Here is a 22,563-nt window from a genome sequence, read left to right on the forward strand (position 1 = left end):
TCTTTTAAAATAATATATAGCAGTGGTTCACACCGGTAATCCTAGCATTTTGGGATGCCAAGGTGGGCGGATCACCTGAGGTCAGGAGTTCGAGACCAGCCTGGCCAACATGATGAAACCCCATCTCTACTAAAAATACAAAAATTAGCTGGGCGTGGTGGTAAGTGCCTGTAATCCTAGTTACTCGGGAGGCTGAGGCAGGAGAATCCCTTGTGCCTCGGAGGCGGAGGTTGCAGTGAGCTGAGATCATGCCACTGCAGTCCAGCCTGGGTGACAGAGAGAGACTCCATCTCAAAAATAAATTAATTAATTAAAATAAAATATAATCATATGATTCAAACATACAGTAAGTACAAAAAAGAAAGCAAATTAACATCATTACTCCACCATCAGAACTAATTTCATTAAGTCAACATTATTCTAAAATATTTCAATGAATGTATATAAGAATAAAGTAATAGATGAAAATAATTTTATAAAATGGATCTATAATAAATTGATAGCTTCTGATAAAAATGATCAGATTGAATACAATAAAACGAAGTGTGAAACTATAGAACTTGCTTAAGCTTTGATAAGTAGTCCCTATAAAGGTTAAAAAGCAAGATTAGATGCATATGAAGACATTAGCATTACTTAACTGCTTAAAAATAAGCAAATAAACATTTTATACACTTTCTCTTCTTTCTTAACCTTACTTATCCTTTTTGTATTAAATATATATTACCTTATCAATATTTATAACATTTACAATGTATTTTGAAAGCATACTTGCCATAATTGTTTATGCATTTCATATTTTTTTTAAGCGGAGTTTCACTCTTGTTGCCCAGGCTGGAGTGCAGTGGCGTGATCTCGGCTCATTGCAGCCTCCACCTCCCGGGTTCAAGCGATTCTCCTGCCTAAGCCTCCCAAGTACCTGGGATGACAGGCGTGCGCCACCATGCCTGGCTAATGTTGTATTTTTAGTAGAGATGGGGTTTCACCATGTTGGTCAGGCTGGTCTCGAACTCCTGACCTCAGGCGATCCACCTGCCTCGGCCTCCCAAAGTGCTGGGATTACAGGTGTGAGCCACCACACCTGGCCAGCATTTCATATTTTTTAAATTTTAATTTAAAAATCATATAATGCTACTTTTTTCCAATTTTATTCAAGTTTGACTGCCCAGGGTAACCAATTTTGATGCTCTTATGTGTTTTCCCATATTTACTTCCCTATTTTTAAAATCACATATGCTTATAAAGTGCTTTTTCTCAAATCCCAGTTTTAGATATCCAGTTTTTAAGGGGTACACACACAGACACACACACACAACTAGCACATTTCCTCTACCTAGCAATATCAAAATTCTGTTTAGATAATGTTTATATAATTGTCACCATAAAAATGTTACTTACACCTAAGCCTTAAGAGTAAAAACAAAAAGCCTCTTTTTTTACCTTTAAGGTCATAATTGCCTTCTTTTTCAACTGCTTTTCTATGTACATCTTTTAAAATTATCCACAAATTTTGTAAAGCCTGAAGCTCCTAACTTAGTTTAAACTCATAAAGAAATTTATTGATTCCATTCTTTTCTCCTGGAGCCATCCTGGAGTTATTCAGAGTCTTGTTCCATTGTACATTGTTTGCTCTCTAGACCTACTGCACAGCTGCAGTTTGCTTTTCTACTAACTTGGGAATTTATCTTCCTCTTCCATTTGATTTCCTCTTCTGGATTTTACATCTTCCTCTTGCTTGGTTTTCTCCCTTAACTGTCAGAAGAATATTTGGTAATAAATCTTTTGATCGCTTGAATATAAAAATTTCAGATGTCAGAAACTCAAATGTCTATTTGAAGATTTTGTTGGGTGTGGAATTATAGGTTAGGAATTATTTGCTGCTAGTATTTTGAAGACATTTCTTTGTTGTCTTCTAATCACCAAAGTTGAGATATTACCCATTCTTTTCTGAGAAACTTTGTTTTCCTTCTAGATCCCTGATTCTCAACCAATGGCAATTTTGCCACCTTTGGTAAATGTCTGGCAATTATCAAACTTTTGGCAATGTCTGGAAACATTTTTGATGGTCACAGCTGCCAACAGTGCTGAGGCTGAGAAACCCTAATCTAGATAAATTGAGGTTCTTGTATGTACCTCCAGTGTTCTAGAATTTCGTCATTGTGTCATAGTGTAAGAATTTTGGTCATTTATTGCACTAGTTACTCAATGAGACTTGCCAATCTTGAGACATGTTCTTCAGACTAGAACAGGATTGTTAGGGTTTTTTTTTAATTAAAAAATTATTTCCCCTACTAAATGGTTTTTGAGTTTTTATTCTGCAATTTCTGTTAGTTGTATACTAACCTGGTTTGATATTTAATTTTTCTTATCCTTGTTCTATCTTCTGTCTTTATTTTCCTGGATTCCAGTAAATTTCCTCTATGGCTAAATTTTAAGCTTTTGCTATCATAGTTTTACTTTCAAAATCTTTTTCTTGGTCTCTGCATATTTCTTTCTGTAGTAGCCTTGCAGTTTTAAAATTCTTTGGTGAGATATAATTCACATACCATAATATTCACTTTTTTAAAAATTGAGTTTGGTGGGTTTTAGTATATTCCAAGGGCTGTACAATTATTACCACTATCTAATTCCAGAACATTTTTCACATTTTCATCAGCACAAAAAAGAAACCTGGTACCCATAAGCAGTCACTCCCCATGCCCTCCTCCTTCCAGCCCCTGGAAACCACTAATCAACTTTATGTTTCTTTGGATTTGCCTGTTCTAAACATTTCATGTAAATTGAATCATAGAATATGTCTGGCTTCTTACACTTAACATAATGTTTTCAAGGTTCACTCATGTTACAGCATGCATCAGCACTTCATTCTTTTCTATGGCTAAATAATATCCCATTGTATGAATGTACCATATTTTGTTTGTTCATCAATTGGTGGGCATTTGGGTTTGTTTCCACTATTTGCTATTATGAATAATGCTGCTAGGAACATTCATGTATGAGTTTTTGTGTGAACATGTTTCCATTTCGCTTGGGTGTATATACCTAGGAATGGAATTACTGGGTCACATACTGACTCTATATAACTTTTTGAGGAATTGTCAAACTGTTTTCCAAAGTGACTATACCATTTTACGTTCCTCTCAACAGTGTATGAGGGTTCCAATTTGTCTACATCCTCACCAACACTTATTTTTTGTTATTATAGCCATTTTAGAAGGTGTGAAGTAGTATCCTATTATGGTTTGAATTGCATTTCCCAAATGACTAATCATGTTATATTTCTTTTCATATGCTTATTGTTCATTTGAGTATCTTCTTTAAAGAAATGTATACTCAAATTCTTTGCCAGTTATCTAATCTAATTTTTCAATATTTTAATTGTTGAATGTTAGTAGTTCTTTATATATTCTGGATACTAGACTCTTATCAGATACTTGATTTACAAATACTTTCCGCCATTCTGTGAGTTGTGTTTTCACTTTATTGGTAGTGTCCTCTGAAGTAAAAAAGATTTTTAAAAATTTTGATGACGCCCAATTATGTATCGTTTTCTTTTTTTTTGAGACAGAGTCTCACTCTGTCGCCCAAACTGGAGTGCAATGGTGCAATCTCAGCTCACTGCAACCTCTGCCTCTTGGGTTCAAGTGATTCTCCTGCCTCAGCCTCCCGAGTTGCTGGGGTTACAGGCGCCTGCCACCACATCTGGCTGATTTTTTTTTGTATTTTTAGTAGAGATGGGATTTCAGCATGTTGGCCAGACTGGTCTCAAACTCCTGACCTCAGGTGATCCACCCGTCTCAGCCTTCCAAAGTGCTGGGATTACAGGCGTGAGCCACTGTGCCCAGTGTATTTTTTCCTTTTATAAAATAAGGCACTTAAAAGCTGATAAACATTGTATGTTTGGGTGGGACTAGTTGAGTGGTGGACCTCACCTTAGGGTAATGAAACAGGAGACATTTTATTTGGAGACAAAACGTCAATATCTGTAAGTCTTCTCTCTTGGGCTCACATTGTCCTTCAGAGAGAAATTCAATAAGGATGAGTAGGATGGAAGTTATTATAAACTTGACACCTAGCACTTTGTAAGCTCCTTGGTTTGAGAGAAAGTGTCTTAATTTTTTTTAACCCACTTTCTCACTAAGATCTCAGTCCTGCCCTAAGTTGTGCTCATGTCCTTCAGTCCAGAGCCCTTCCTATTAAACCACTATGGATATTACACCTCCGATTTTCTGCCATGATGAGAAAAGGGAAAGTGCCTTGCTTCACTGACTAGGAAAGGAATTCTCAGATATAAGTACTCCTTATATAGATCTTCAGCCAATGTTGTTTTTAGCCTCTCCCTGGGTCCTCAGTCTGGATTATTACTTTGGCTAGATTTGATTTTCTTATTAATTTTCCTCCTTTTCATTTGAGAGCAAAAAGGAAAAAAAAAAAAAGAAAACTGTCAATTACCAATTGTCTGTGTGCTTTGCATCTTCCAAAATTTTTGTGACTTCTCTCCCCTGCGGTTTATTCTTCTCCCATTATTTTTGTCTTTATAGCTTTGTTTATTTTAAACTCTTGCCCTCTATCATTTACATAAAGTTTGAGAAGAAAATTGAGAAAAACTAGTGTGCTCAAACTAGAGTAAAATACAGTCCTTACTGTCAGTCATATTGTGCTAGTCTTCCTGTATCTGAATCATTTATGCTGTTTTATCTCAATTTGCTTGATTTCATCAGATGTCAGTCTTTAGATAAGAGTTCATAGGTGCTGTATTTTTTCACGTGCTTAAGAAATACAATTTAGCTGGGTATAAAATTTTTCAATGGACTTTCTTTTCGTCAAAGATTTGTTGACATTAAATACAACATTAGTTCTTCTATCATAGTTTCTACAGTCATCTATAAGTCACTTGATTTTTATCCTTAAGTAGTATTTTTTTCAATAAGAATTCATCAGTACTAGCACAAGGTTTAATGAATTCTTTCCTGTTTGCTGCATTGTTGTCTTTGTACTTGAGCAACAGCTTGGCTATGTGTAAAATAATTGAGCCATAATTTATTTCCCTCAGAATCTTGTAGACATTTCCATTCTGTTTTGGTATTAAATGTTGCTCAGGGAACTTCTGAAGCCTGTTTGCTTCACCTGTAGGTAACTTGTTTTCCATCCTTGAAATTCATTATCTTTATCAGATTATGTCTTGATTATGGTAATTACACATTACTTTTCCCTGGAACTCAGCGTGCCTTTTCAATCTGTTCATGCAGATATTTTCAAGTATATCATTTATTTATTTATATATGGTAAGTATATTTTGTTTTAAAATCTGCCTTATAGTTCTAATATCTGAAGTTTGTGTGGGCCTATGCCTACTCTATTTTGTTTCTGCTCCTTCCCATTCATGATGTCTTTGTTTCTTTGTAGGATGTGCATGGTTGATTGCCCTTGAAAATTTATTTGTGGGGTATCTACAAAGCCTAGGTTGCACATGTTCCATCTCTCAAAATGGATTTTCATTTGTTTCAGCCAGGATATTGGAAACACTATCAATAGTGGACTATCACAAATTAATTAAATGGCTTGAGGTTCCTTGCATCTCAACCTATGTATATTCAAAATACAAATACAAAAGAGGGCCGTGTGCAGTGGTGTGGGCCTGTAGTCCCAGCTACTCAGGAGGTTGAGGTGGGAAGATCACTTGCGCTCAGGAGTTCTATACCCACCTAGGCAGTAGGGTAAGACCCCATCTCAATACACACACACACACACACACACACTCACACACCCAATATGTAGATACAACTTCCTAGGCATGTTTTTTTTTCTTTTTCTTCTTCTCTGCTTAACATCAGGGAGACTTCTATATAATTCCCTGGAGTTGGAGGCTGAGGGCAGGTTTAGATTTGCTGGTGTTTACACTGTGTTTACATTATGGATGTATCCCTGAGGGGTCCCTTAATATGAAGAGGATCTTTCTATAATATGCTGCAACTGTGGTTACACCTGAACCTTGATTTATATTTCTTTAATCCCACATAGCTTCAGATCAAAGCCTGAGTACAAATATTTTTAAATGCCCTGAGAGCATAAGAAGTTTTGTTGTTCTGACACTCTGTTTACCCCTCTCTTACAGGCTTCCATAAAAATTGGGCTTTTTCTGCCATTTTCCACTATGTTTTTGGCTCTTCATTAATTTTGAAGTTTTTTCTTAAGTTTTGTCCATTATATTTTGTTTTCCTTAGGAGGGTCATATGAATTATCGATACTATCATTTTCAGAAATGACAAGCTCTGTCTAATGTTTATTCAACCTGAAGATTCAGTTTTTCCATTTCAATTGTATATTAATTAGGCTATGTTTCCTTTGAATCCATTGAATCCAATGTTTCATCAACTGAGTACTCTGCTCAGACAAATCAATAATCTCCCCTCTCCACTAGACAGTACTCTCTTCACAAAGAGGGCTCTTTATCTTATGGGTTTAGACAAATATATACACAGCCATTCGTTGCTTAATAGCAGAAATACATTCTGAAAGCTGTGTCATTAGGCAATTTCATTATTGCTCCAACATCATAGAGTGTACTTACACAAATCCAGATAACGCAGCCTACTATACACACCTAGGATGCCCAGTATAGCCTATTGTTCCTAGACTGCAAACCTGTATATCATGTTACTATACTGACTACCGTAGACAATTATAACACAATGGTTAGTGTTTGTGTATCTAAACATAGAACAGATAATGCATTGCACTATGACATTACTATAGGTATGGCATCACTAGGCAACAAAAATTTTTCAGCTCCATTGTGATCTTACAGGACCACCATTGTATATGCCATCCATGGTTGATGAAACGTCGTTATGCAGCACGTGGCTATATTGAAATAAATATAGGTGAATGAGTATTGAATAAAGTAATAAATAAATTTCAGTCTGTTATTTTATCTGGCTTAGTAAGCCTAAACATGATAACAAAATATCTTATTTCTTTTTTATAAAATGCCCATTTATTATTTACAGTATTTGATACTTGCTTTGTTCACCTAACAATATGCCATTTAAAATATGTGACCCAGCTTTCATTTTTTAAAATTTATAATGTGATGTTGAGCCCTTTCTTATTTCTTTACAAATAATACATTTTTAAAACTAATTTTGACTTATTCTGTTACACATGAAGGGAGGATGAAAGATTTTTATTCACCTTCAGACCATGTTCTGCTTTTTAAAAAAGATATACATCAAATTTATCAAACACTTCTATCCTTAGTCTCTCAGGAGTACATCTGAAATTTTTTATTCTCCCCTATTCTTAAACTAAGTTGTGTTAGATTAAGGGACTAGTGCCTTAAAGCCTTGATGATTTTATGTTTTACGTTTATTTTCTTTTACAAACTCTAATCGAGAGGCTCCTATTACTTATAATTTGAGTGAAGGAATAAAATTTTGAGTTTGGATGAATTATTCAGAGTTCAGGACAAAAAACCAACAACCACTCTGTGTGTCTCTAACCAAAACCAAAAAAGATATCAGCTACAAGGACTTAGATGCTTATATAAAATCACTGGAAGAACTGGACAAGCAGAAGTGAGAGAGTCAGCACTGAAATGGTTTTGAAGGCATATGACCACAGCTGCAGCACAGGAATCAGAAAGCTGATGCTACTACTACTACCAAAACTGTTGCTCCCACAGTGCCCTCTCCCACCTCCAAAACTGACGGCTGCACACTGGCACAGAGTGTCCGGATGCCACAGTGGTCTCCAGTTCCCTAAGAAGGTGACGGCTAGACAGAGGAATGCTGACTTGGCTGCAAGCATTCATATCTTTCTGACCTTATTGGTGAACAGTGGAAGACAACCTTTGCCTGTATTCTAAGGCTCACGTGAAGGAATCTCCTTGGTAAAACCTAATTTACATCCAGAAAAATAATTCTAAGAAGTCTGGAAAATGGAGTTTTAAGCTTTCTAGACCCTGAATTTTTAAAAAATTTATAAAATGAAGTAGGAATGGATGGCATATTCCAATAGCACACTGGGGAAACATTGTTCAAAAGGCCTTGTCCTAGCACTTGAATTAATTTCTCTATTGCTTCCTGGGCTTAGCTTTCAGTGGAACAATAATTCTTTTGGCTACAAGCCACACTGCCAATATGGAGAGAGACAGTCCTATGTTCCTTTAATAACTGCTCTGAACTGGATAACTTTTTTGACCCTATCTATTCCTAGTGGGCAGTTGGGGCAATAGGTCAGGTCTAAGTGGGTATGATATAGATGGCTACTTTAACCCAAATATACATTCTCCCCTTGTTTATACATCTGATTTTAACTGCTTATGTACGTATGTGAGCTATAGATTATATTCTTCAACCTCTCTTGCAGCCACGTGTCATCTTGTAACTAAATTGTAGACTGTGAGATAAAAGCACAAGTGCCATGGAGTACCTTATGGAAATAATCTTTTTAAAAAAATGAAAGCACACCCTTTCCTTCCTCTTTTTGTTGGCATGAATGCGGATGTAATGACTGCTTATTAGGCAGCTACATTGGACAATGAAGTAAAGGCCATGTCCTGAAGATAGCAAATCAATGATGGAATGAGACTGGGTCCCAGATATCATGGAGTGCATCTTCAGCCACTAGCCTTCTTCTATATTTTGTTTAAGTCACTGTTATTATGGCTTTGTCTGTAACTTCAAGCTAAACTGATATAGAACATAGATCTATAAGTTATATAGAATATAATTCTAGCTGATATAAGAAGTTTCTTTAATAAAGTGATATTTAAGGTAAGAGTACAAGGGTAAATAGAGAAAAATGTAAGACTTACATGCATATTTTAGAAATCAAGGTTTATTGAGAAAAAAGGGACAAAGTAAATGACTCAAGAATCAAAACAAGAATTTTTAAAAATAAGGAAAATAAAAGGAATGAATTGAAAATATGAAAGCATAAATTGATTAAATAGAATAAAACCACATAATATTTGACCAATTAAACAAAAAGTGATTTCTTTGAAAAAGCCAAGGATATTTTAGGTTCTATATATAATTGATGTACGAGACATGCACCTTTCATTTGGCTCCCTCTAAAAATGCACTAAGAAAACATGAACAGATATTTTAAGAAACATAAACTTAATAAGGATGAAGAGAATAATGTAGAAGACAACAGGGAAAACTCTTAGAAGCTGGAAAACAGATGAATGATTTAGTAGACCTGACAAATCAACTACCAGTTGTGAAGTGGGAAGAGCTGAGAATCGATCCTGTTCAGACTGTGGGACTAGAATAAATTCTGTTTAGATGGTGGGACATATAGAGGCATCTGAAATGTCAATCCTAGTTCCTCATGCCAAATAAGAAGGATTGTGTTAAAGATCCCTGTAAAGCAGTTAAATCTCTAGCAGTTAGATCACATTTCCCCATTCCAGTCACTGAGTAACCTACCTACCCCCTTGACCCTAACATAAGTCTGGAGTTTTATTTTCTGATGAGTGCAAAAAGGAGGGTTGTTATATGAGAGGTTCTGCCAACAAAATGGAGGGCATGGGTAATATGGGTAGCAAAAGTAAGTAACCATCTAAATATTGAATTCTGGTTGATTGTTAAAATGCTGTGATAGTCATTTGAACCAATTACAAATATTTTGGTTCTCCCCTTCTTGGACATATGGTAGAATTTCAATTCTATTTCTGTTTAAAATTATGTGTAGCCATGTAATTTCCTTTGGCTAATAAAATGTGAGAAGTGACTATATTCATTCTGGGCTGAAGTTTTTGGAGGCACGGTTTAACACATTTTCTTTTCCCACTACAGTGATCACGGAAGTATATGTGAAGATGGAATCTCCACAAGTTTAGATCCTTGACTGACTGCTGTGAGGAGGGCCCCAGGCTGAACCATATAGGATATATAGTATAAGAAAGAAATCAACTTTTTTTTTTTTTTTTTTTTTTTTTTTGAGACGGAGTCTCGCTCCGTCCAGGCTGGAGTGCAGTGGCGCGATCTCGGCTCACTGCAAGCTCCACCTCCCCGGTTCACGCCATTCTCCGGCCTCAGCCTCCCGAGTAGCTGGGACTACAGGCGCCCGCCACCACACCCGGCTAGTTTTTTGTATTTTTAGTAGAGACGGGGTTTCACTGTGTTAGCCAGGATGGAAGAAATCAACTTTCATTGTGTTAAGCTGTTGAGAGTTGGGGAAGTTGTTTGGTATTGAAGCATAATTTAGCCTATCCTGATGCAAAACTGTACTCCTCTTCACCCACTTAATCCTTCACCTTTTTCAATCTATAACTTTTCCTTTTGGATAGGGGATTTTAAAGAGTATGGTAATCTGGCCAGTCCAACTGGAAAGACCTAATCACACTGACACTGAGATTTCCCCACCCATCAGTGCTCCCAGTTCACTTTAGAATGAAAAATCAAGGTGGACAAGCATTATCAAACTACTCAGAGCCATCACTCAGCTCTGTAGTCTCCCAAACTAAATTAAGAACAAACACATGAAGAAAGTTTCTGAAAGGGCATACAGAAGTTAAAGAAAAGCAAAGAGTAAAAAGGTAACTTGGAGAAAATGGAAAGTCTGCAGCAAGAAGAAAACTTAGGGGGAAAAGCGATTATTAATATCATCAGATGAAAAAAGAAGTTATTGCATCTAAGAAATAAGCCCAACAGAGAGCTCTTTAAATAGAAGAGACAGGTCTAGGAAAATACTAACCTAATAAAGAAATAAAAATTTCAATATAAGGGCTTGAAGATAAAGTTCAGAAAATGTTCTAGAAAATACTGCAAAAATATTTTAAAATGGCAAGTAGGAGAGAAAAAAATAAAGAAATTAGAGAACCATACCAGAGGTCTAACCTCTGAATTACAGAAATTCTAAAAATGGAATGGGAGTTGGATTATTAATGAAATAATTTAAGGAGATTTCTAAGAGCAGGAGGAAATTAGTTTCCTAGATGAAATGTCTCATCAATTATACTGTGCAGTGCAATGAATGGAAAATAACCCCAAACAAAAACATACAATTGTTTAATTTTAAAGTGCTTGGGACAATGACAAAACACTATAACAAAAAATAAAAATATAGGTCACATATAAAAGATAAGAAATAAGATTAGCTTTAGACTTCTTTGCAAACAGATTGGTTTGGAAAGCTCATTGACAAAACAAAAATTCAGAAGAAAAATTATTTTCAACCTAAAACTCTATACTTAGTCAAACTACTAATCAAGTTTGAGGGTAGAATAAAGACATCTTAGTACATTTAAGATCACAAAAACATTTAACTCTGAAACACCCTTCTCTGAAAACTACTGGAAGGTATCTATCAAAATGAGAACCTAATTCAAGACAGGAGAAGACAGAAGAAACAGAAACTAGAAGATCCAAAACAGGACAGAAGTGAAATGAATCTCCAGGTGATGTTGAAGGATGATCCCAGGATGACAACTGAGCATAATGAACAACTAGTGCAGTAAGGAGCTGTTTGACTCAAGAGACAGAGATTTTGAAGGATATCATTAGCAATCCTCTTAACATTGTATCATCTTTTCAATCATACGAACCTATTGGAGGATGTGATCTAGTAATGCCATAGAGTAAACTGAAAAAGGGCCCAAGTTATAAAATCCCAGAAATAGCAAACACATCCAGAATAAAAGGCAAAGAATTCCAAGAATGACAGCAAAGAAAAAAATCCAGAATGATAGCTGTGCGGTAGGCATAGAAAGCAACTACCCAATTTAAAGAAAAATTGAAGTCTCAGGAGGAATGGAAATGACTATGGGGAAAATTGTACTGACAGGCAATTGTATCTGTGGGATGAATAAGTGATAGGGATAAAAAAAATCAAGTAAATGAAAAGGCAAGACAATTATTAACTTCACGAAAAAATTGAAAAAGAAAATATAATTAATACACAATAATCTTCCCAATATATGGTAAGTAAAAGAAAATCTAAAATACCTAAAATGTAATCTAACATAATAAACAGTCAACTGATAATTTCTAAAATTAATTAACCAAAATATATCAGAAAACAGATTAGTGACCGAAGAGATAACTGAAAGAGTTTTAAAATGGCTACCTCTTAGGAGGGGAACTAAGAAAAGTGAGGAGGAAAAGGGCAGAACAAGCCTCTTAGTGCTATTTAATTTTGGACCAAGGTCATATATTATTTTGAAAAAAATGCATTTCAAAATATCAGTAAAGTAGAGCTCTTGCAAGTCTCACCAAGAATAAAAAGGAGTTAAAATGCTAAACATCACTAATAAAAATAGGGATACAATTAAAGGTAAATAACACAATGAAAACAATGCCAAGAAATTTGCAAACTAGATAAAATGATTTTCAAAATAAAATGCAAGTTACTTAAAAATACAAAACCTGAACAGATTAATAACCAAAGGTAAAATGTAAATGGTAGTCACTGATCTACTGCAAGTGAAGTCACCAAACCCAACCAATTTAAAAGGCAAGCTGGAATTAAGCATGTAGAAACATATAATAATATAATTATTAAAACTATTGTATAAAATAGATAAAAAGCTCCTTAACACATTCTATGATGCCAGTATAATAGTTTAATACCAAAGCCATAAAAGGCAAACATGCACTAGGAAAACAACATTAACTAGAAAAATCCTAAAACCATGTTGACACATCATATCTATCTGTGCACTAAAACAATAACACATTATGGTTAAATGTCATTTATATCAATAACTCAGTAATTTAGAAACTAAAGAATAAATGTATTATTTCAACAGCTATCAAAAATCACTTCAAAATATGAAAGAATAAAAAGAAAACTTTCTTGATTCAAAAAAGGAATATTTACCCCAAATTGAGATCAACCATCATAGTTGAAGATGAAATGCTAGAAGCACTTCCACAAATGCAAGATTGACCAACTTGCTACTACTAATTTTAAGAGTATTCATTGGATATTGGAAATTCTAGTCACTGAAATTATAGATGAACAATAATTTCTATGTAATACTTAAATCAGGTGAAGGATGAAGGTTGGGTTTAGGAGAGGCAGAAAGTGTTCCAAGAAATATCACGGGTAAAGAGTTAAGACCTGGAAAGTGGAATAATTGTTTAATTCACAAGAAATTGGAAAAAGGTCAATTACTCTGCCATATTCACATTATTATTGTTAAATAATTTACAAATAAATAAAATGTCCCCAACCAATATTTGTTGACTTCAAGGAGGAGGCTTCGTTTTCTCATATATATTTTTACTATCCATTTTTATAATAGGAGGTTTTCTTAGCATTTCGGTAGGGAGTCAGAGTTTAGTTTCATGCCCCTAGATTTAAGAAGACTATAAATTAATTCTTCTACGAATCCAGATTATCACAGGGGAAAACGACATCAGCTATTACTTACTAGCATTACTGTGACCATTTGAGGATAAAGATGGAATGAAACAGCAAAGGTACCGGGGACAAATCATTCTTGTTGCAGAATTCCTTCAATCCGCCATCTTTTTGTTCTAGTCTTGATAACGGGAATAACATCCACAAAACGCAAGGTGGCGCTGCTGGCTAAAAAGAGAGAGAGATAATTTCACAAAGAAAGGATGTTACAGATTCCAGAGTAAAGAGGAAATCTGAAGAGAAAAGCATAGGAAAGGAAACGGTGGTAATAGGAATTGGGGTAAAGTGAGGATCCTTCCCCACAGACATTGCTATTATTCAGCTCATTTCAAAGGATTCCGCTGCTGCCATTTGTGAGAGCCGCTGGAGGCTGAGTGAAAGTCATTTTGAAAGACTGATCCAAAGAAGAATGGAGGCCAGAGTGGAGCGTGCTGTGCAGAAAAGGCAAGTCTTATTTCTTTGTGTATTTCTGGGAATGTCTTGGGCTGGCGCCGAACCGCTTCGGTATTTTGTGGCGGAGGAAACCGAGAGAGGCACCTTTCTTACCAACTTGGCAAAAGACCTAGGGTTAGGGGTAGGGGAACTGAGAGCCCGGGGAACTAGAATTGTTTCAGACCAGAACATGCAATTTTTACTGCTCAGTTCGCTTACTGGTGATCTACTTCTAAATGAGAAATTGGACCGAGAGGAACTGTGTGGCCCCAGAGAGCCCTGTGTGCTGCCTTTCCAGTTGTTATTGGAAAAACCCTTTCAGATTTTCCGTGCTGAACTGTGGGTCAGAGACATCAATGATCACTCTCCAGTATTTCTAGACAGAGAGATTTCCTTGAAAATATTAGAAAGTACCACTCCAGGGGCGGCATTTCTCCTAGAGAGTGCACAGGATTCAGATGTTGGAACCAACAGCCTGAGTAACTACACCATCAGCCCCAATGCCTATTTCCATATTAATGTCCACGATAGCGGGGAGGGGAATATCTATCCCGAATTGGTGCTGAATCAAGTGCTGGATCGGGAAGAGATATCAGAGTTCAGTTTAACCCTCACCGCTTTAGACGGCGGCTCTCCTCCCAGATCAGGGACCGCCCTCGTGCGCATCCTGGTTCTAGACATAAATGACAACGCCCCTGATTTTGTGCGGTCGCTCTACAAGGTGCAGGTGCCCGAAAATAGCCCCGTTGGTTCCATGGTTGTCTCCGTGTCAGCCAGAGATTTAGATACCGGAAGTAATGGGGAAATAGCCTATGCATTTTCTTATGCCACTGAAAGAATTCTCAAAACGTTTCAAATCAATCCAACATCTGGCAATCTTCATCTTAAAGCGCAATTGGACTATGAGGCAATTCAAACTTACACATTAACTATTCAGGCCAAAGACGGCGGCGGGCTTTCTGGAAAATGCACTGTAGTGGTTGATGTAACAGATATAAACGATAATCGACCCGAGCTGCTCCTGTCTTCACTTACTAGCCCAATTGCAGAAAACTCACCCGAGACAGTCGTGGCTGTTTTTAGGATTAGAGACAGAGATTCCGGGAACAATGGAAAGACAGTGTGCTCCATCCAGGACGATCTCCCCTTCATCCTGAAGCCATCTGTAGAAAACTTCTATACTCTGGTAACAGAGAAACCTTTGGATCGAGAGAGGAACACTGAGTACAACATCACCATCACCGTCACCGACTTGGGGACACCCAGGCTGAAAACCGAGTACAACATAACTGTGCTGGTCTCTGACGTCAATGACAACGCCCCGGCCTTCACCCAAACCTCCTACACCCTGTTCGTCCGCGAGAACAACAGCCCCGCCCTGCACATCGGCAGCGTCAGCGCCACAGACAGAGACTCAGGCACCAACGCCCAGGTCACCTACTCGCTGCTGCCGCCCCAGGACCCGCACCTGCCCCTCGCCTCCCTGGTCTCCATCAACGCCGACAATGGCCACCTGTTTGCCCTCAGGTCTCTGGACTACGAGGCCCTGCAGGCGTTCGAGTTCCGCGTGGGCGCCACAGACCGCGGCTCCCCCGCGCTGAGCAGCGAGGCGCTGGTGCGCGTGCTGGTGCTGGACGCCAACGACAACTCGCCCTTCGTGCTGTACCCGCTGCAGAACGGCTCCGCGCCCTGCACCGAGCTGGTGCCCCGGGCGGCCGAGCCGGGCTACCTGGTGACCAAGGTGGTGGCGGTAGACAGCGACTCGGGCCAGAACGCCTGGCTGTCGTACCAGCTGCTCAAGGCCACGGAGCCCGGGCTATTCGGCCTGTGGGCGCACAATGGCGAGGTGCGCACCGCCAGGCTGCTGAGCGAGCGCGACGCGGCCAAGCACAGGCTGGTGGTGTTGGTCAAGGACAATGGCGAGCCTCCGCGCTCGGCCACCGCCACGCTGCACGTGCTCCTGGTGGACGGCTTCTCCCAGCCCTACCTGCCGCTCCCGGAGGCGGCCCCGGCCCAGGCCAACTCGCTCACCGTCTACCTGGTGGTTGCGTTGGCCTCGGTGTCGTCGCTCTTCCTCCTCTCGGTGCTCCTGTTCGTGGCGGTGCGGCTGTGCAGGAGGAGAAGGGCGGCCCCGGTGGGTCGCTGCTCGGTGCCTGAGGGCCCCTTTCCACGACATCTGGTGGACGTGAGCGGCACCGGGACCCTGTCCCAGAGCTACCAGTATGAGGTGTGTCTGACTGGAGGCTCTGGGACAAATGAGTTCAAGTTTCTGAAACCAATTATCCCCAACCTGCTACCCCAGAGCACAGGCAAGGAAGTGGAAGAAAATCTACCATTTCAGAATAATTTGGGTTTCTGATAAAGAATGAAAACTAAATCCGCGTCTGTGAATACATTTCTGATTAGGAACTTATTGTGAGGTGCCCTTAAGGGAGTGTCTTTACATCATTTCAAATATGTACTCTTGAAGTCAAGCCATAAATTTCTATACATAGAATAGGATCCTGATTTAGTATCAAGAACCCTTCACAAAGCATGAAATGTCAAACAATTATGCTTAATATACAGTCTATTAAATGTAAGTCTAGTTTGAGATATTTTAAATTGCTTTCCATTGTTTTCAATCTCTACTGAGACTTCCTGAGTTGATTAGAAAGCTGTATGAGTGTATCTACCCTAGTCTCAGAAGCATAGACTGTAGAGTATCTTTTTAAGCATTTTTAAAAATGCTTTTAATGCATCATACACTATTTTAACACTTTTAATCTGAGAAGAAGCATATGAGGCATGGTATTTTAGGAATGAACAAATAGATGGTCTTAGAGATGCAGTAAGTTCACTAAGGTCCACTAACTAATAAGTGAAAAAACTGAGCATCCATTCCAGATCTGTCTGACTCTGGATCAGTGACTGTGCTCTGATTCCATACTGTTTTCTGCCATTAGATATCACCTGGCAAGTTTCTGCCTGATTAAGGAGAAGTCTTTTATCATATTTATACTGCTGTTCAATCTTTTCTATATTTAGAAATAATAATGTACATATTTATCTATGGTTTTATTTTCTTATACACCAAAAGTCCTGCTTTTCTGGGTCAATTTTCAACTATTATTACTAATGCTCTGATCTGTCCAAACTCAAGTGGAAAACAAAATTGAAAGGGCAATCTGTGCCTTCTCCTTGTCTTCAGAACATATGACTATCATTTCCCAGAAAAAAGATTAATGGTCCTGAGTAGGAATATTACATAATTTTGATTGCATCATTAGTTAATTATTTTCTTCACATTGTAGATTTTCTGCAGTCACCCATACTTAACATTTGTAATACATTTTTCTGATTTGAAAGTTTGTTTTTAAAGTTTTCTGTTAATTATAGTGCACTATTGAATCAGGAAAATTTAAGAAAATGGATAGTTAGTTTTAAATGCATAATATCAAAGAGAAACATAGATGATCATTAAATTTTTAGAAATTCTCGGAAGTTAAGGAGAAGTACTGTTTTTTATAAAAATTTACAACTGATTTTTATTTTTAAAATATCTGGATAATTTTTGCATGGTTGTGTTCTGAAAACATTATAAACTAGTGCTGCTAACTCTAATAAAGGTAGTATTACTATATATCACTGGTGGGATAGAATCTAAAGGCAAAAAAAACCTCACAGCAGTAAAATCTTAAAATGCTTTAATGGTCTTAGGATAAAATTATCTAATTTATTCAACAAATAAATAGCATGAAAAACAGGAGGAGAGAAGTCTACAGTAGGAAAGATCTTATGAGATCTACCAATCAAATGTAATGTGTGGATCTTGTCTGCATCTTCATTCAAACATCAGCAATGACGTTGAAACACTTGGAAGAGTTTGAATATAGATGGATATTAAGTAATATTAACTTAATTTTTTAGTTATAATAATGGCATTGTAGTTAAGGGTATTTTTAGAGTCACTTAAAGTTATTATGCATTTAAAGAAATGTATAATGAAGTATTTGTTGGTGAAAATTCAGTTTGTCTGTAATGTAAAGATGTTGGAGGGATAGAGTCAAGAATTATGGCAAGACATTGATAATAGTTGATGCTAGTACTGAGTAATTGCAGGTTAATTTTACTCTTCTCCTTTTATGAGATATGAAAAATATCAAAATAAAAGCTTTTTAAAATTGATGCTATTAGAAGAGAAGTAGAGGTAACAAAAAAGGACACGCTTCCCCAGAAACAAAATCACCACTGCTGTTACAGATTTTGTCTCTATTTAGACAAGCTCTCCAGCCTTTCCTTCTTTGTTTACCTTCACTGTTTGACATAAGTTCTCTACCTGAGATAGTCATGTTCCTGTACTATTCTACCATGTAATTTTGAGGTGTTTTTCTAGTTATAGCAATTGATTTATGCAGAGTCACCTACCTGGTGGTATCAAATTGCCATATACCGGGTACATAGTTTATTTTTAAGGTTAATCTCTCTTTGAATCAGTTTCCTCATGTGTAAGGTGGGGAATTCACAACAGCCCTATGTGGTAGGTGCTATTATTATCCTCATTTTACAGATGAGGAAATTAAAGCAGAGAGATTAAATAATTTGTTCGAGGTTCACAGCTACTAATTATTCCTATGGTTCATGGAAATAAAACTATAAAGATCTAAATGTTGCCCATGTTAACTACAATTATATTTGAAATTCTTTTTGCCAAGCTAGACTGTTACCTAAATATTTCCTTTTTGCCCAAAACTCAGTTAGCATTGTTGAAAGACTAAAGCAATTTCTCCTTCGGGCAGTTGTCTGCTCACTAACGTCCGGCGATATTAACGGTGGTGTTGTAAATTTACATAGTCCCAGGGTACATACAAGCAGAGTTGGGAATATTACATCTATTATCATCCCACAAAATGTAAGATCCTGTGAGGACGCGTGGTGGCGCTGCAGGATAAGAAGGTACAAACCAGAACCGCAGCTGCAGCTCCATTAACCGGCAAAAAGCAGCAGAACTTGGAAGTCCACGGGAAGCTTGGATGCCAAAGGGAGGACGGCTGGGTCCTCTGGAGAGGACTACTCACTGGAATATTTCTGAGGTGGCTGTGGAATAACCTCAGAATAGCCTCAGATACTGGGCACTTTACAGTCCCACAGAACCGTCCTCCCAGGAAGCTGAATCCAGCAAGAACAATGGAGGCCAGCGGGAAGCTCATTTGCAGACAAAGGCAAGTCGTTTTTTCCATTCTCCTTTTGGGTTTATCTCTGGCGGGCGCGGCGGAACCTAGACGCTATTCTATGGTAGAGGAAACTGAGGGCAGCTCCTTTGTCACCAATTTAGCAAAGGACCTGGGTCTGGAGCAGAGGGAATTCTCCAGGCGGGGGGTTAGGGTTGTTTCCAGAGGGAACAAACTACATTTGCGGCTCAATCAGGAGACCGGGGATTTGTTGCTAAATGAGAAATTGGACCGTGAGGATCTATGCGGTCACACAGAGCCCTGTGTGCTACGTTTCCAAGTGTTGCTAGAGAGTCCCTTCGAGTTTTTTCAAGCTGAGCTACAAGTAATAGACATAAACGACCACTCTCCAGTATTTCTGGACAAACAAATGTTGGTGAAAGTGTCAGAGAGCAGTCCTCCTGGGACTGCGTTTCCTCTGAAGAATGCTGAAGACTTAGATGTAGGCCAAAACAATATTGAGAACTATATAATCAGCCCCAACTCCTATTTTCGGGTCCTCACCCGCAAACGCAGTGATGGCAGGAAATACCCAGAGCTGGTGCTGGACAAAGCGCTGGACCGAGAGGAAGAAGCTGAACTCAAGTTAACACTCACAGCACTGGATGGTGGCTCTCCGCCCAGATCTGGCACTGCTCAGGTCTACATCGAAGTCCTGGATGTCAACGATAATGCCCCTGAATTTGAGCAGCCTTTCTATAGGGTGCAGATCTCTGAGGACAGTCCAGTAGGCTTCCTGGTTGTGAAGGTCTCTGCCACGGACGCAGACACAGGAGTCAACGGAGAGATTTCCTATTCCCTTTTCCAAGCTTCAGACGAGATTGGCAAAACTTTTAAGGTCGATTTCTTGACAGGAGAAATTCGACTAAGAAAACAACTTGATTTCGAAAAATTTCAGTCCTATGAAGTCAATATCGAGGCGAGAGATGCTGGAGGCTTTTCTGGAAAATGCACCGTTCTGATTCAAGTGATGGATGTGAACGACCATGCCCCAGAAGTTACCATGTCTGCATTTACCAGCCCAATATCTGAGAACGCGCCTGAAACTGTGGTTGCACTTTTCAGTGTTTCAGACCTTGATTCAGAAGAAAATGGGAAAATAAGTTGCTCCATTCAGGAGGATTTACCCTTCCTTCTGAAATCTTCTGTGGGGAACTTTTACACTCTACTAACAGAGACACCACTAGACAGAGAAAGCAGAGCCGAGTACAACGTCACTATCACCGTCACTGACTTAGGGACACCCAGGCTGACAACACACCTCAATATGACCGTGCTGGTCTCCGACGTTAATGACAACGCCCCCACCTTCACCCAAACCTCCTACACCCTGTTCGTCCGCGAGAACAACAGCCCCGCCCTGCACATCGGCAGCGTCAGCGCCACAGACAGAGACTCAGGCACCAACGCCCAGGTCACCTACTCGCTGCTGCCGCCCCAGGACCCGCACCTGCCCCTCGCCTCCCTCGTCTCCATCAACGCAGACAACGGCCACCTGTTCGCCCTCAGGTCTCTGGACTACGAGGCCCTGCAGGCGTTCGAGTTCCGCGTGGGCGCCACAGACCGCGGCTCCCCCGCACTGAGCAGCGAGGCGCTGGTGCGCGTGCTGGTGCTGGACGCCAACGACAACTCGCCCTTCGTGCTGTACCCGCTGCAGAACGGCTCCGCGCCCTGCACCGAGCTGGTGCCCCGGGCGGCCGAGCCGGGCTACCTGGTGACCAAGGTGGTGGCGGTGGACGGCGACTCGGGCCAGAACGCCTGGCTGTCGTACCAGCTGCTCAAGGCCACGGAGCCCGGGCTGTTCAGCGTGTGGGCGCACAATGGCGAGGTGCGCACCGCCAGGCTGCTGAGCGAGCGCGACGCGGCCAAGCACAGGCTGGTGGTGTTGGTCAAGGACAATGGCGAGCCTCCGCGCTCGGCCACCGCCACGCTGCACGTGCTCCTGGTGGACGGCTTCTCCCAGCCCTACCTGCCGCTTCCGGAGGCTGCCCCAGCCCAGGGCCAGGCCGACTCTCTCACCGTCTACCTGGTGGTGGCGTTGGCCTCGGTGTCGTCGCTCTTCCTCTTTTCGGTGCTCCTGTTCGTGGCGGTGCGGCTGTGCAGGAGGAGCAGGGCGGCCTCAGTGGGTCGCTGCTCGGTGCCTGAGGGCCCCTTTCCAGGACATCTGGTGGACGTGAGCGGCACCGGAAGCCTGTCTCAAAACTATCAGTACGAGGTGTGCCTGGTAGGAGGCTCAGGGACGAATGAGTTCCAGTTCCTGAAACCAGTATTACTTAATATTCGGGACCATTCTTTTGGGCCAGAAATGGAAGAAAACTCTAACTTTAGGAATGGCTTTGGTTTCAGCCTTCAGTTAAAGTAATTGTTTTCATATTATTTATTTTAATTTTTATGATCAATTCAAAGTAATGGTTTTCTGTCAACATAGCATAAATTTTAAATTACACTAAATTTGCCCACAGTATTTGTCTTGTTTTCACTGTTTTAAAAATTATCTCATCTTCTCTTCATTAGTATATCCAGTGGACTCTAATCATAATTCTTTAACAGTGCAATTTTAATTAAAATGTACATAGTAAAATGCACAGATCCGAAGTGAAGAAATTAATGTAACTTATCTTTTTAAGCCTTTATTTTTTGATTTCTAATCTAGCTACAATTTAGTTAAAAGTGGTGTAGAGAATGTTTTACATTTATTGCCTTTTAAATGTTTCCCCATATCCTAAGGGAGTTGACGTATTATCCCCTTTTTTAAATATGAGAAACTGAGGCTTAGAAAGGTAACTTGGCTGTGAGCACTGGCTCACACCTGTAATCACAACACTTTGAGATGCTGAGGCAAGCTGAACCCTTTGAGCTCAGTAGTTCAAGACCAGCCTGGGCAATGGGGCAAAACACTGACACTAACAAAAATACAAAAATTAGCCAGGTGTGATTGTGAACCTGTAGTCCCAAATACTCAGGAGGCTGAGGTAAGAGGATCCCCTGAGCCCAGGAGACAGAGACTGCAGTGAGCCAAGATTGTGCCATTGCACTCCAGGCTGGGTGACAGAGTGAGACCTCATCCCCCCCTGCAAAAAACGATTAACTTTCTTATAATTCTGAAGTAATAAAGGTAAAAATTTAAAATATAATCTAAGTCTAACCAATATGCTATATGGTCAGGCATTAACTGATAGCATTGTTTTTCTAACTAAGGAAGTGAAATTTTTGTTATTCCTACTCCTATTCCATGAACTAAACTCTCATGTGAAAATATAAGTTTTAGTTTATAGTTTCTTTATACTACTCTGCACAAATATACCCATGTTCTTATCGAAGCTCTAAGTATGCTGGGACAGATACTACAAATGAACTTTATGATGAGTGAATTAACCTGATTTATGTTCCTGTACCTTCTCTATATGCCATATCCATTATTAAAGAAATGAGTCTAAGTAAGAAGTAGAGTTAACCTATAGTTGCATTTCTTGAATTTCTTATTCTCTTTCTTCAGTCTTTTTCGGTTAACCTACACACACACACACACACACACACACACACA

General features: G+C 39.3%; 2 protein-coding genes across 2 annotated transcripts; both read left to right on the forward strand.

Annotated features, from left to right (window-relative positions):
* The first annotated feature begins 78 nt into the window (after positions 1-78).
* On the forward strand, positions 79-17,431 carry LOC100449965 (protocadherin beta-7). Its single transcript, XM_054555977.2, has one exon. The coding sequence runs from the start codon at positions 13,787-13,789 to the stop codon at positions 16,166-16,168; it is 2,382 nt and encodes a 793-aa protein (XP_054411952.1). The 5' UTR covers positions 79-13,786; the 3' UTR covers positions 16,169-17,431.
* LOC100450948 (protocadherin beta-8) lies at positions 17,322-22,473 on the forward strand. The gene has a single exon (XM_002815996.6). It carries the CDS (start codon positions 18,976-18,978, stop codon positions 21,379-21,381), a length of 2,406 nt encoding a protein of 801 aa, XP_002816042.4. The 5' UTR covers positions 17,322-18,975; the 3' UTR covers positions 21,382-22,473.
* Positions 22,474-22,563: the final 90 nt, after the last annotated feature.

This window comes from Pongo abelii, chromosome 4 (assembly GCF_028885655.2).
Source record: "Pongo abelii isolate AG06213 chromosome 4, NHGRI_mPonAbe1-v2.0_pri, whole genome shotgun sequence".
Classification (NCBI taxonomy): Eukaryota; Metazoa; Chordata; class Mammalia; order Primates; family Hominidae; genus Pongo; species Pongo abelii.

Excerpts from the sequence above, each read along its gene's own strand:
- LOC100449965 (XM_054555977.2), top strand. The coding sequence starts at position 13,787 with ATGGAGGCCAGAGTGGAGCGTGCTGTGCAGAAAAGGCAAGTCTTATTT.
- LOC100450948 (XM_002815996.6), top strand. The coding sequence starts at position 18,976 with ATGGAGGCCAGCGGGAAGCTCATTTGCAGACAAAGGCAAGTCGTTTTT.